Source organism: Oryzias latipes, chromosome 17, assembly GCF_053564925.1.
Source record: "Oryzias latipes strain Hd-rR chromosome 17, Olatipes_Hd-rR_3.1".
Lineage (NCBI taxonomy): Eukaryota > Metazoa > Chordata > Actinopteri > Beloniformes > Adrianichthyidae > Oryzias > Oryzias latipes.
Window position 1 is genome coordinate 35,691,853 of NC_136253.1, and position 12,328 is coordinate 35,704,180.

A 12,328-nucleotide genomic window follows, 5' to 3' on the forward strand; every position below is an offset into this window, starting at 1 on the left:
AACATGCGGGACGTTGGGGTCTGCTTCTGCAAAGACCTGACTGAAGGAGCAGTCCTCTGCAGTCCAGAGGGCCACAAACTTATCCAGAACTGAAAGCAGAGGGTTCACATACTTCATGCAGCTCAGAACACCAACCGACCCACACAGCATGCAACCAAATACTGATCAAAGTAATCAACCAAGACGTGCAAACAAACAGAGGGGGAACATGTGCCAAAGCAAACGGGGAAACAGTTGAGAAAGTTCTGATGATGGAGGAGACGGGTTCTGTTTGTCCACATGAAAATCTGCAGGACCAAAGGAAAACGCAGACGCCTGTCAGGCAGCAATGAGGGATTAGTTAGGGTCTCTGAACGCAAGGATGCAAATCCTTCTGTTTGTATTTATTTAGATGAACATACATGCGTTTGAGAGGTTTTCCTCCTTCACTTCCAGTTTACTGAACTACTTAAAATGTAGCTGATCAAAGTATTTTAGAATTAATGCATTAAGCCCATCAGAATTTCTGCTACACAATTAAAAAAGACAAAAATTTAGTTTAAAAGGATGGAAGATTTTCTCTACAGAATGAAACTAAAGAAAGATTTGTTTCAATTCAAATTATGAAAAATCTAAAACTATCAAATAAAGAAACTTCATCTTTAAAAAACGTGTTAAAACATTTCAGCCATTTTTTAAAGTTTTGAGTAAAGCTCCTTAGTGGGGGGGCGCGTGCTAAATAAAGATATAAATAAAGTGTAAAATATTGAATGACAGCCTTTGGTCGTAGCGTTAGGACATGTCAGCTGTTAGCTAATTTCATACAAACGCGCTGCAAGAAATGCACGTTTTTCTGCTGCATAACCACGGCGTCACTCTGTTGGTTGTACATCTACGCTGCATGAACACGCCGGCGGCTCGTCCTGCTGCAGAAATCCTGTCTGTTTTGGGTTGGGATCACTTCTGCATCAGCGTGTACCGACAAAAGCACGTCGTTCCTTCACACTGTGACGCGGCGCCGCTCTGAGGCTCAGCGGTTACTGAAGTCAGCGTTTGAATGGGCCCACTGGTGTGAACAGGAACCAGTCAGCTGACAGTAGCGAGTCTGTGATTCACTGGAATGAGGCGTCACAGTCCAGGACGGGGCGTCTGTGAGCTAACGGGTCTGCGCCCCTCCGGGTCACAACCTGGTTCCCTCTGAAGGGAGAGCAGCTTCCTTTGGTCCGAAGGTTCCATGTGTGAGTCAGAAGCTGTTTGAGGAAGTCGGTGTGCGATTTGCATCCAGTCAGAGACAAAAGAGTCGGCAAACAGGGAGGTAGCACACGACAGGGAGGAAGACAGTCACGTACCTCTGACACGGGCCTGCCCCCACATAGACGGACAGAAGGGTTAGTGCTGGTGACGGGGGGGGGGACTGACTCAACTTGACATTCAAGGTGCTCCCTTTGTGTTTTGGGCTCAATCAAACACAACTCTTTGCTCACAGAGAGATAAAGACCTGCGACTGTCTCAGCCGGCGGCGGGTGGGGCTCCGAAATCACCGGTTAGTCAACAGCAAGCAGTGAAGCGAGACGACAGAGACCCCCCAGGGGAGAAAAACGGTGTACTTACTGGACTGAGCGGTGCGGGCCTTGATGGGTTGAGTGTAGACGCCCAAGCCCATTTCAGAACGGGCCGCCAGCGAAAAGTGGTACAGAGTGTCGGGCTTCAGGCCGTCCACGGCGTGGGAGCCGGCCGGGTCGAACCTCACGTACATCTGCAGAGAAAACCACGTTTTTGGGTATGGGGGGGTCACCGCCGTGCATGAACGGCAACAGTGGGCACGGGCAAACCTGTGAGCCGCAGGTGACCCGCCAGAAACACCAAGGTAGAGGCTCAGAGAACCCGCAGAGAGAAAACGCTCACCGACGTTTTCCTACCTTCATGCTGCGGCGACAGTTAACACTTCTACAACACGTACGGGGAGGAAGGGGGGGAGGTACAACCCCCCCAACTGTAGACTGTGTTCGTGTGAAACGTGCGTGCTCCTTATGTGCGTTCAGGCGACCACTTCTAATGAAAGCTGAACGTAAACACGCATAGAGGTGCAGTTTTGGCGTCTGCGTTCAGGCGTCGCTACCCGAGGTTCCATGTCCGGTTTCAGGCTCTGCGTACAAAATGTGAATTGAAAGTTAAACCAGTTGAACCAATCAGGGACCCAGATTCGGTAGCGACATGCGGATGGAGATCGAAGCGCCAACGGTCTGAAGATTTCACATCCTTAGATACACTAACCACACCCACCATAATGGTACGTTCCATTTTTATGGCGTCTCTTCAGGTGGTCGTACGAGCTTCAAGAGAACTGAAAACACGCCTGAACTCCTCCCCTTAAGATGCGGGCGGCCGCTCTTCTCTACAACCCTCCACGGACCGGGACCACCCAACACCCATCCGGGTCACCCCCGGTGACGGCACAAGCGACTAAAACTTTAGCCATCAACGAGCTGCAGCAGAACCAAAAGCCGTGTCCAGCAGCTGTTTGTCAGAAGAACATTCACAGAACCTTCAGTGGGTTTGAGTCCAGACAAAGCCGGGCTGACCCGCGGGTCTTCACCTTGTTGTCCGTGCCGTCCTCCCAGTACTGCAGCTCATACTGAGTGATGGGATCTTGGACCGGCCACAGCCAGGACAGCCGGATCCGAGTGTCCAGCTCCGCTTCAGCCTCGAAGCTGGACGGCTGGGCGGGGACTGCAAAGGAGATAAACGTTAACCCCGCGGTCAGGCGTCACCGCGGCGGAGGCCGGAATCCGCCACACGCTCACCTCCCTGCTGAGTTTTGACCTGCAGGACGTCAGAGGGGGGCCCGTCGCCCACCGAGGTGAAGCCCAGCACCCTGAGGCTGTAGGTGATGTCCGGCGTCAGCCCCGAGATGGTGGTCAGGCTGCTGTCGTCCGTGTTGTGTTTGGTCCAGGCGCTGAGCGGAGGACTCATGTCGGGGCTGTAGTAGACCCGGTAACCTCGGATCTGTCCGTTTGGCTCCTCCGGAGGCTCCCACTGGACCAGCATGGTGGAGGAGCTCAGCATCCGCGCCTGAACGTGCAGAGGAGGTGAGGAGGGGGCTTGTTCTCCGGTGCGGGTCTCCACCGGGTCGCTGGGCGGTCCCCGGCCAATGTTGTTGACGGCCATGACCCGGAACTCGTACTCCGAGTAAGGACTCAGACCGCCGATGCTGTAGCGGGTGGTGGCCACGCCCTCCACCTCCTGGAAGCCGTTGTCGGAGGACTTGCCTCGGTACTGGATCATGTAGTAGGACACGGGTTCTGGGTTTCCCGAGAGCCAGGTGAGAGTCACGCTGGTGGCCGTTGTCTCGGTGACGGTGAGGGAGGTGGGGGGCTTTGGTAAGGCTGCAGGGGGAGATGCAGGCTGAGTTAGTGAGGCTCTCAACAGGAAGGCCGTCTGCTGCCGACCGCCATGCTTCATAACTGGACTGTGGATTCTGAGAAAAGAGGCGGAGCGGCTCCTGTTGTGACAGAAGCAGACAAAGGAAGCGGCGGCGCTCAGGCCTCCAGGGGAAGATGTCCTGAATGGCTGTGGTCCCTCTAATGACTGTGACATTTGGTGCATCGATTAGCAGAGCCGAGTGAAGTCAATACAGACAAATACTGATGGCAGAAGGTGTTTGGCAGACGAGCCTGAGAAAATCACAAAGCTGCAGAATCCTTTGATCAGAGCGCCTCGGCGCCGGCGGATCTGCAAGAGCTCACCTTTGACGGTGACCTGCGCCGTGGCTTCAATGGTGCCCAGGGAGGAAATGGCCACGCAGGTGTAGTTGGCGGACTCTCGGATGTTGGTGACCTCTAACACGTTGCGTCCCAACGGCATGTCTTCCTCCTTGGTCAACTCCACCTCCCCCTTCATCCATTTCACGTAGGGCATGGGCGAGCCGACCGCCACGCAGGTCAGGTTGACGCTGCCGCCAGGCATCACCTCCAGGTTGGAGGGGGGGATGGAGAACCTCGGCGGGACTCTCCGTACTATAGGGACAAAAAAAGAGAGTGAGCAGGTTGGATTTTGGAGAGCTTTAGAGGTTCTAAAGCTAACAGAACCACCGAGCGGCCAAACGGGTCAGCATATGCAGAGAGGATGCAAAGGACCACCACAAAACACACCTGTGAGCCGCCGTTTCACCTTTCCTAACCACAAACATCCTGTCTGACGGAGACAGTAAGAGTGGACGTCTGAGCGGACGCGCCTCACGGCGGCGGCCTGTGGCGATGTCTTTGTCTGAGGCTTCTTCTTCCCGCTCTTTGTGACATGCAGATAGGCTGACATTAAAGCGGTTCCCATGGAGACGGGTCGTTTGTGCCGCCTGGGACGCGGCAAACACCAGTTTGGTGGAGAGCTATTCTGGTATGAAAAGCAGCGGGTTTTTCCATCTGACCTTTACTCTGCTGTGTGTGGAAATGCAGACAAACCGATTCTCTGAGCAGCATTTATCCATGGAAGCTGAGGAGGACCTCCGTTACCCCCCCTCCACAGAGGACCTCTGTTACCCCCCCTCCACAGAGGAAGATCTCCGTTGCCCCCCCTCCACAGAGGAAGATCTCCGTTGCCCCCCCTCCACAGAGGACCTCTGTTACCCCCCCTCCACAGAGGAAGATCTCCGTTACCCCCCCTCCACAGAGGAGGACCTCTGTTACCCCCCCTCCACAGAGGAAGATCTCCGTTGCCCCCCCTCCACAGAGGAAGATCTCCGTTGCCCCCCTCCACAGAGGACCTCTGTTACCCCCCCTCCACAGAGGAAGATCTCCGTTACCCCCCCTCCACAGAGGAGGACCTCTGTTACCCCCCCTCCACAGAGGAAGATCTCCGTTGCCCCCCCTCCACAGAGGAAGATCTCCGTTGCCCCCCTCCACAGAGGACCTCTGTTACCCCCCCTCCACAGAGGAAGATCTCCGTTACCCCCCCTCCACAGAGGAGGACCTCTGTTACCCCCCCTCCACAGAGGAAGATCTCCGTTGCCCCCCCTCCACAGAGGAAGATCTCCGTTGCCCCCCTCCACAGAGGACCTCTGTTACCCCCCCTCCACAGAGGAAGATCTCCGTTGCCCCCCCTCCACAGAGGAAGATCTCCGTTGCCCCCCTCCACAGAGGACCTCTGTTACCCCCCCTCCACAGAGGAAGATCTCCGTTGCCCCCCCTCCACAGAGGAAGATCTCTGTTACCCCCCCTCCACAGAGGACCTCTGTTACCCCCCCTCCACAGAGGAAGATCTCCGTTACCCCCCCTCCACAGAGGAAGATCTCCGTTACCCCCCCTCCACAGAGGAAGATCTCCGTTGCCCCCCCTCCACAGAGGAAGATCTCCGTTGCCCCCCCTCCACAGAGGATCCATCATTTCAGGAAGCGCTCTCGTCGTATGTCAGAACATCCTTCCATCGCTCTTGACTGTAATTGCTCTCTCTCGTGCACAGACCGACACCAAAATGCTTTTTCAAATATGAGCACCCCCCCTCCCCCCAGCAACCCTTCACCCCTCCCTCCCAGATCTAATTTGAAGCGGGACGTGGTTACAGCTCTGCTTGTTATTCCCCTCATTATGAGCTGAAATGGAAAAACACAAAAGCACCTTTTGAGATTCAAGTCAGGAAAATTATGGTTTTCCGGGCTGTGCTATAATAAGGGTGGGGTGGGGTGGGGGGGCTCTCATTCGTCTGAGTTTTCCCATAATTATTGGGGAGCTGCACGCGCCCCCCCCTCTGCAGTTTTAATCATCAGACTCATGTGGGCCGAGCTGCTCGGCTCACTATCAGAAATAATTAATATTCCGAGTTGGAGCCTGGAATCCGACGTCTTCTGGAATTTGGCCTCGACAGAAACGTCCAGATAAGACGAGGGGTCTGCCGCCCCCCCGAGAGGCGGACGGAGACGGGGGCCGGCTTTGCTAATCACTCATTATAAATTGGGGGGGTCCATGCTTAAAAACTCAGACCAATGGAACATTAAATGAAAAAGGAGGAATTGCTGCCAAATCCAGGATGTTCTCATGGGGGGGGGGGGGGGGGCACAGGGATAAAGGCAGATATGGGATGGGGGGGTTATTCAACTTTAAATGAAGTGGTCCCTTTACCCTCATTTGCAGATCTTTTTTGTGCAATCTGGTTTTTTGGGTTCTGCGTCCTGATTGGTTGTCAATCGACCCCCACCATGCCCCCCCCCCCCCCTGCACAGGTGGATTCATCTTGCCAGATTCACACAAATCAAGCAGATCTTTGTTTTCTTTCCAGAATCCTTTGAACTGTGTAGTGAGGAGTTTTCCCGCCCTGAACACGTCACATGTCAAACTAACCAAACTAACCACGGGTTTCACCCATCCGGTTATTTTCAGGACGTAGCGAGGAGCCGCGGTGGGACGATGCGCTGACGCTTTCCAGAGAACCCGAGGAGGTTTTCCAGAACCCGGACAGGACGGCCATCACGCCGGCAGCAGCTGACGCCACAGACTGAACGGTACAGGAGCGCCGGTCAATGGGGGTTGTGTATATTGAACACTTAATGCGGTGAATAATTCATGGCGTGCGGTTCCGTTTGGAGAGGAGCTGTGGAGCAGAATGACTGGAGGGCAGGTAATTGTTATCGATTCCCCCAGAGCCTCTCTCCTGTCGAGAGCAGCTTTCTGATGGGCTCCGGGACTCTATCAAAACCACAGAATGAGCCCGTCTGCACGCCGCCTGGCTGCACGCCGCATCCCTATCACTTGAAGCGCGCTGACAAAGTGCCGCGGAGAGCGGGATCTGTTCAGGCAGCTTCTTGGCACAGAGTGGCACGGCCTCCGCGGGGTTCCTGGCAGCAGCGCCGGCGACCGTGATGGTCGATCACCCCGCTGTCAGCGCTCTGGCTCCTCCTCCTTCAATATTCTGCAGGTCAGCTCTGCATGAGGCAGAGCCGTGCACGCTGTTTGCCCCGAGTGCACGTCATCATTAATCAAACACGGCCGATAACAGGCTGACCAAAAGTCATCGACTAATTTTCCATCAATCTGTTAATCATTAGGCGTAATGATGGGATTCTGATGTCAAACCATCACAAAGGTGAGAGCAGAACGTGACGGCAGGACGCCGCTCAGCCGCTCGCTCTGCACAGCCAATTACCTGAGCAGAGATGACAAGTCAGGTAAGGGCGCCGCCAAAGGAAGACCGATGGAAAAGGGTCAGAAATCAGAGAGAAGAGGATCAGAAGAGGATTAAGCCAGGAGGAGGGCAGACCAGACCGCTGCCACTCCCCAAGAGGGCGGAGTCTGTCAGCCTTTAGACCCCCCATGACATTTGAACATCTTTTGGTGTTCTTAACGAGTTCTTGGAGCATTTTTCTGAAGACGGAGGAAGGAAAATCAGGATAAACTGAGGATTCCTGAGCTCTTCCCTGTGTGTCAATCAGAAAAGATGCTGCTGACACAGACGGCGTTTGTGGGGCGGAGCCACAAACTCTAAACGGCCTCATGGTCATCAACAGCCACTGGGATGGGACCAACCAGTCATCGGGTCTCGTCTTCCAGAACCCCTCAGACGTGGGTTCGGCCTAACCGGTCCTCTTGCCTGAATACCTGCCACATCCGGCTGAACACTGAGGTGACCCCCCCCCCCCCCCTGGATGGGCCGGAGCAGCTGCCGTTGTTGACAGGACCAAAAAGGGCGTAGCAGGAAGGAGCACAGCAGCAAACACAACACAGGACTTAAGCTAACGGCTCCTCTGTTTGTTTTGGCAGAACCGCCTGAAACCCGGTTCTGGGAGGGGCCCGGAGAGGCATGCAGGAGCTGTTCAGGGCTGCATGCAAACTCACAGACACACAGGAGGATCGGGGTCAGCTTCATATATTTGTCTCTGGGAGGCGGAGCTTAGCATCTACACCAAAGGGGGGGGGTAGCTGAAAGGGTCGAATGGGGGGGTGGGGGGCGGGGCAAGAAGTGAAAATGACCAACCTTCACGCTGATCTGTTTGTGGTGAAGTGATTTGATGGAGGTGAGCGACGGATGAAGAGACACAAAGTGAAGAGGAAGACAGGAAGGTGAAAGACAGGCGCTCGCCCAGGCGGGGGAGGGGTTAGTGACACACAGACAGTATGCATTCATGATGACATCATCAAGATGAAAGGATCAGAACACACCAGCTGATCAGAGACCAAAGTTCAGTGAAAAGTAACAACATCCCAGAACCCCCCACACACACACACACACAACTGTAACTAACTGAACCCTGGATTGCATCACAGAACTGGACTGAGTGATGTCATCCAGTCCTGCTCCAACTAGACCAGGTCAGACTGATCAGGCCTCATGGAACAGACCTGATCCTAACTGTGACACTAAACCCTCTGAGACCGTTGGATTGGTACATCCCTGCTTGGACGCCAATGGTCGTTCAGTCCAGTTCTCAGATCCAGTCCATGGGAGGACTGGGTCTCAGGTTCTGATGGCGGTCTGGGCTCTCCTGGTTCCTGCAGCTCCTCAAACGCTCAGAGGAAACTTTTCCTCGCCATTCCAGTCGGATGCACCTTTGAGGTCACGCTTGGCTGCCGTCCCTTCACCAGCGTGGCGAGGCTGCTGAGAACAGGGTGTGTGGGGGGGGGGTCTTGACAGCTACCTGGGTGGTTTTACAGACTAGCGGGACCCCAAGGCCCTGCTGGCGCTGCGCCACACGTCTACTGTAATTACCTGTGAAGGGAAAGAAGCCGGCGTCTGCACCTGTGACAGACGGGCCTGTGATTAATGGAGGAGGGGGGTGGTTGGCGGACCCCCCCCCCCTGATCTGAGCTTCCTTAAGCTGCAGTGTAACAGGAGACCATGTCTACCTGCACTGAGACGCAGAAACTGCTGGTGGGGGGAAAACGTTCTTTGGTTCTGACTGTAGATGGATATCAGCATCATCTTTATGGGAGGGGGGGGCCCCCCCACTAATGCAATAGCAGGCTGTATGACTCAAAGCTGTGGCTGAGATTATGAAATGACATCCAAGCGTGTCGTTTCTCACCCCCCCACTAACAACTGTAGCTGCTATTGTGTTTCATGTAGATCAGCCCCCCCCCGTGCATTAACGCTCATGGAGGAGGAGAAGGAGGAGGCGCAACATAAACAAACCTTGAAAACTCCAGCCCGCCTATGGGGGCTGTGGGGGGGGCTAATGGAGCGTTTCGATACAGTCAATCTAAGGAGGGGAGGGGGCCCCGGGGCCGGTGCCAGCAGAGGAAATGGATTGAGGGCAGCTGTTTTCTCAGGGCTGCACCTGCTGCAGCTCCTCGCCAAGCAGGAGGTCGACGCCAGTTCAGCCCCTTATGACCCAGCTACAGCGGAACGCTGCAGAACCCCCCTGACGTCTGCTGGGGGGGATCAGAACTCCATCAGTCTCTCACATGCGGTACCACGCCGTGGGGGGGGGTCAGCTGCAGAATCAACGTCAAACCCAGCAGGTCCACAGCAGACGCCTACCTCTGACGTAGAGATTGGCCGGAGCAGAGTAGCGGGTTCCAGCGCTGTTCATGGCGACGCACTCGTACTTCCCCTGGTCAGACTCCTCGCTGTTCTCGATCTGCAGGGCTCCTGGGGGGAGGGGTCACAGAGTTAGTCTCCCCGGCATACTGAAACCCGAGCACAAACGTGCACACGGCGCTGCGTCTGCAGCAGCAGCTGCATCTGCAGCATCATCAGCAGCAGCGTCTGCAGCAGCAGCTGCATCTGCAGAATCATCAGCAGCAGCGTCTGCAGCAGCTGCTGCATCTGCAGCATCATAAGCAGCTGCGTCTGCATCTGCAGCATCATAAGCAGCTGCGTCTGCAGCATCATAAGCAGCTGCGTTTGCAGCAGCAGCTGCGTCTGCAGCATCATAAGCAGCTGCGTCTGCAGCAGCCGTGTGAATGTTGGTCAGTTGAGATGTGTCTGAAGAAACGCTGCTGAACAACACCAGAGTGAAGATGTTTGGATCTAAAACGTGCTGCAGAGGACGTCCACCTGCATGGGGGGGTTTACAGGTGTGCAGCCCTCAGCGGGCAGAGGCTGCACAGGTGACATGGATCCATATTTCAACACAACGACTGAGTGATGTGAATGAGAGGAACAGAGGAGCTGCGGTGACATCAACCATCAGAGAGGAGACGTTCCACCTAAGAGTCTCCTCTGGCGGCGCTTTGGTTTAGAGTCTCCAATCCACCTTGTTTCAGGTGTTTGAGCCCAAAATCACTGACAGGTAGCTCCTCCCACTCATGTTCAATGGCGCTCACCTGCACCAGCATGGACACAGTTGAACATCAGTGGTGAGGTACCACCAGATTGTCTGACGCAGCGCGGCGCCGCCGTGACTGACAGCCGCCATGCAGTTTGATGAAGGCATCTCCACGTCATGCAGAATGAGATGAAAACCACAGGTTCACCAGAGGGGGGCGGGGCCGTGACGCAACCACGCCTCTGATCTTCAGTTCAACCCGTTTGTTGTGCAACGCGCCGCTCGCATGCTCCTACAAGCTCAAGTCGCTGTCACCAATCTGTCAGTCTGCCAGCGGAGAGGAGGCGGCGTGGAGCGCAGCGGCGGCGTGGCAGTTGTCAGATAGAAACCCTTCAGCAGTGACTGAGGACGACTCTGACGCAAACGCCGTCTGCAGTTTTCACACTGAAACCTCTGATGTAGCTGGGGGGGGGTGGGGGTTGAAACATCTGAGTTTTATGCAAACGTCTCCTGCATGGCTTCATGATGGGGGGGGAGAGACAAAGCCCCGGAGCTTTGTTGGTTCCTCGTGTGCCGGTTCAATTCCCACAAGCTTTTAGTTATTCGAGTGGCTTTAGTCTGGGTGGGGTGGGGGTGGGGGTGGGGGGGCAGACAGGAAAAGGTGAAATTCAGCGACAGTGAGGATGGAGTCCGGATGAAGACAGACGTGGGGGGGGGCTGACGCCGGCGTGAAGGAATGGCAGACATGTCACAGTTTCATCACTTTCCTTACCTCGAATGGGGGTACCACCTGGGGGGGCATTTTAAATAAGAAGGGTTGAAAGATTCATTAGTGTTCACTCATAACGAAGGAGGGGGGCATTAGACTTTCAGCACATAAACACTGGACTGCAGTTTCATTAATGACTTCCATCAATTACACCCCCACCTCACAGAATGAGAGGTTCTATTTTAAGGTGTGCCCCCCCAGAAAGGACTATTTAAAGAAGGTAATCCACAGTAACTGGAGGGACGGGCAGGAACGGCAGCACGGCATCATGGGAGTTCAAGGAAAATAAATGTCTCCCACTAAACTGGCCTCATTTCAGGTCGTCTGCTGGATTGGTTGGTCTGGGGGGCATTCTGTATATCAGCACATTCTCAGGCACTCCCAGTTTATGTGGGGGGGGGGGGGGGACTAATTAAAAGTTTGAGGCTGAAAAAAAAGAAGAAAAAAAAACGTTTGAAGCGTTTTATCCTGAAATGAAGACCTTATCAAACTGAGCTGGAATGCAGGAGTGCAGCCTGTGGAAAGACGGTGGACTTCCAGAGCTTCCTCTGTGGAGAACCGCTCCCTCCAGAGACCAGAACACATGAAATCCACGTCTGCAAACGAGAAGCTCATCCGTTTAACCTGGAGGAGCTTCCTCCTTGGGTCCTGCTGTGACCCAGACCAGGTCTGAACCAGGATCTACAGGCAGAACCTTCAAGGGCTTTAAGAAGATCAGCCATTGAGGTGGACCATGGAGGACACAGAGATAAGGTCAAAGGTCAAGGTGACATTCACAGTAACGTCCTGATGAAAGAAGATCCATGAATCAGAGACAAAACCAAAGATCTCAGCAGGTCTACAGGGAGGTCAGCAGGTCTACGGGGAGGTCAGCAGGTCTACAGGGAGGTCTCTGGATCAACAGGTCTACAGGGAGGTCAGCAGGTGAACGGGGAGGTCAGCAGGTCTACGGGGAGGTCAGCAGGTCTACGGGGAGGTCAGCAGGTCTACAGGGAGGTCAGCAGGTCTACGGGGAGGTCAGCAGGTCTACAGGGAGGTCTCTGGATCAGCAGTTCTACGGGGAGGTCAGCAGGTCTACGGGGAGGTCAGCAGGTCTACAGGGAGGTCAGCAGGTCTACAGGGAGGTCTCTGGATCAACAGTTCTACGGGGAGGTCAGCAGGTCTACGGGGAGGTCAGCAGGTCTACAGGGAGGTCAGCAGGTCTACAGGGAGGTCAGCAGGTCTACAGGGAGGTCTCTGGATCAGCAGTTCTACGGGGAGGTCAGCAGGTCTACAGGGAGGTCTCTGGGTCAGCAGGTCTACAGGGAGGTCAGCAGGTCTACGGGGAGATGTCTGGATCAGCAGGTCTACGGGGAGGTCAGCAGGTCTACGGGGAGGTCAGCAGGTCT

General features: G+C 54.9%; 1 protein-coding gene across 18 annotated transcripts in view; it reads right to left on the minus strand.

The window, feature by feature from the left end:
• Positions 1 to 12,328, minus strand: part of LOC101168742 (receptor-type tyrosine-protein phosphatase F) — a 145,604-nt gene that overhangs the window by 42,252 nt on the left and 91,024 nt on the right. For 11 of the 18 annotated variants that reach the window (XM_078935101.1, XM_078935103.1, XM_078935097.1 and 8 more), the window contains exons 6-10: positions 9,442 to 9,552; positions 3,726 to 3,995; positions 2,784 to 3,365; positions 2,576 to 2,709; positions 1,591 to 1,735 (exon numbers count right to left, since the gene is read on the minus strand). In XM_078935101.1, the coding sequence (XP_078791227.1) occupies positions 1,591 to 1,735; positions 2,576 to 2,709; positions 2,784 to 3,365; positions 3,726 to 3,995; positions 9,442 to 9,552 (1,242 nt within the window). Of the gene's footprint in view, positions 1 to 1,590; positions 1,736 to 2,575; positions 2,710 to 2,783; positions 3,366 to 3,725; positions 3,996 to 9,441; positions 9,553 to 10,943; positions 10,962 to 12,328 lie in introns of all 18 variants that reach the window. The other 7 variants (XM_023965271.2, XM_078935104.1, XM_078935099.1 and 4 more) reach the window with 1 other exon arrangement.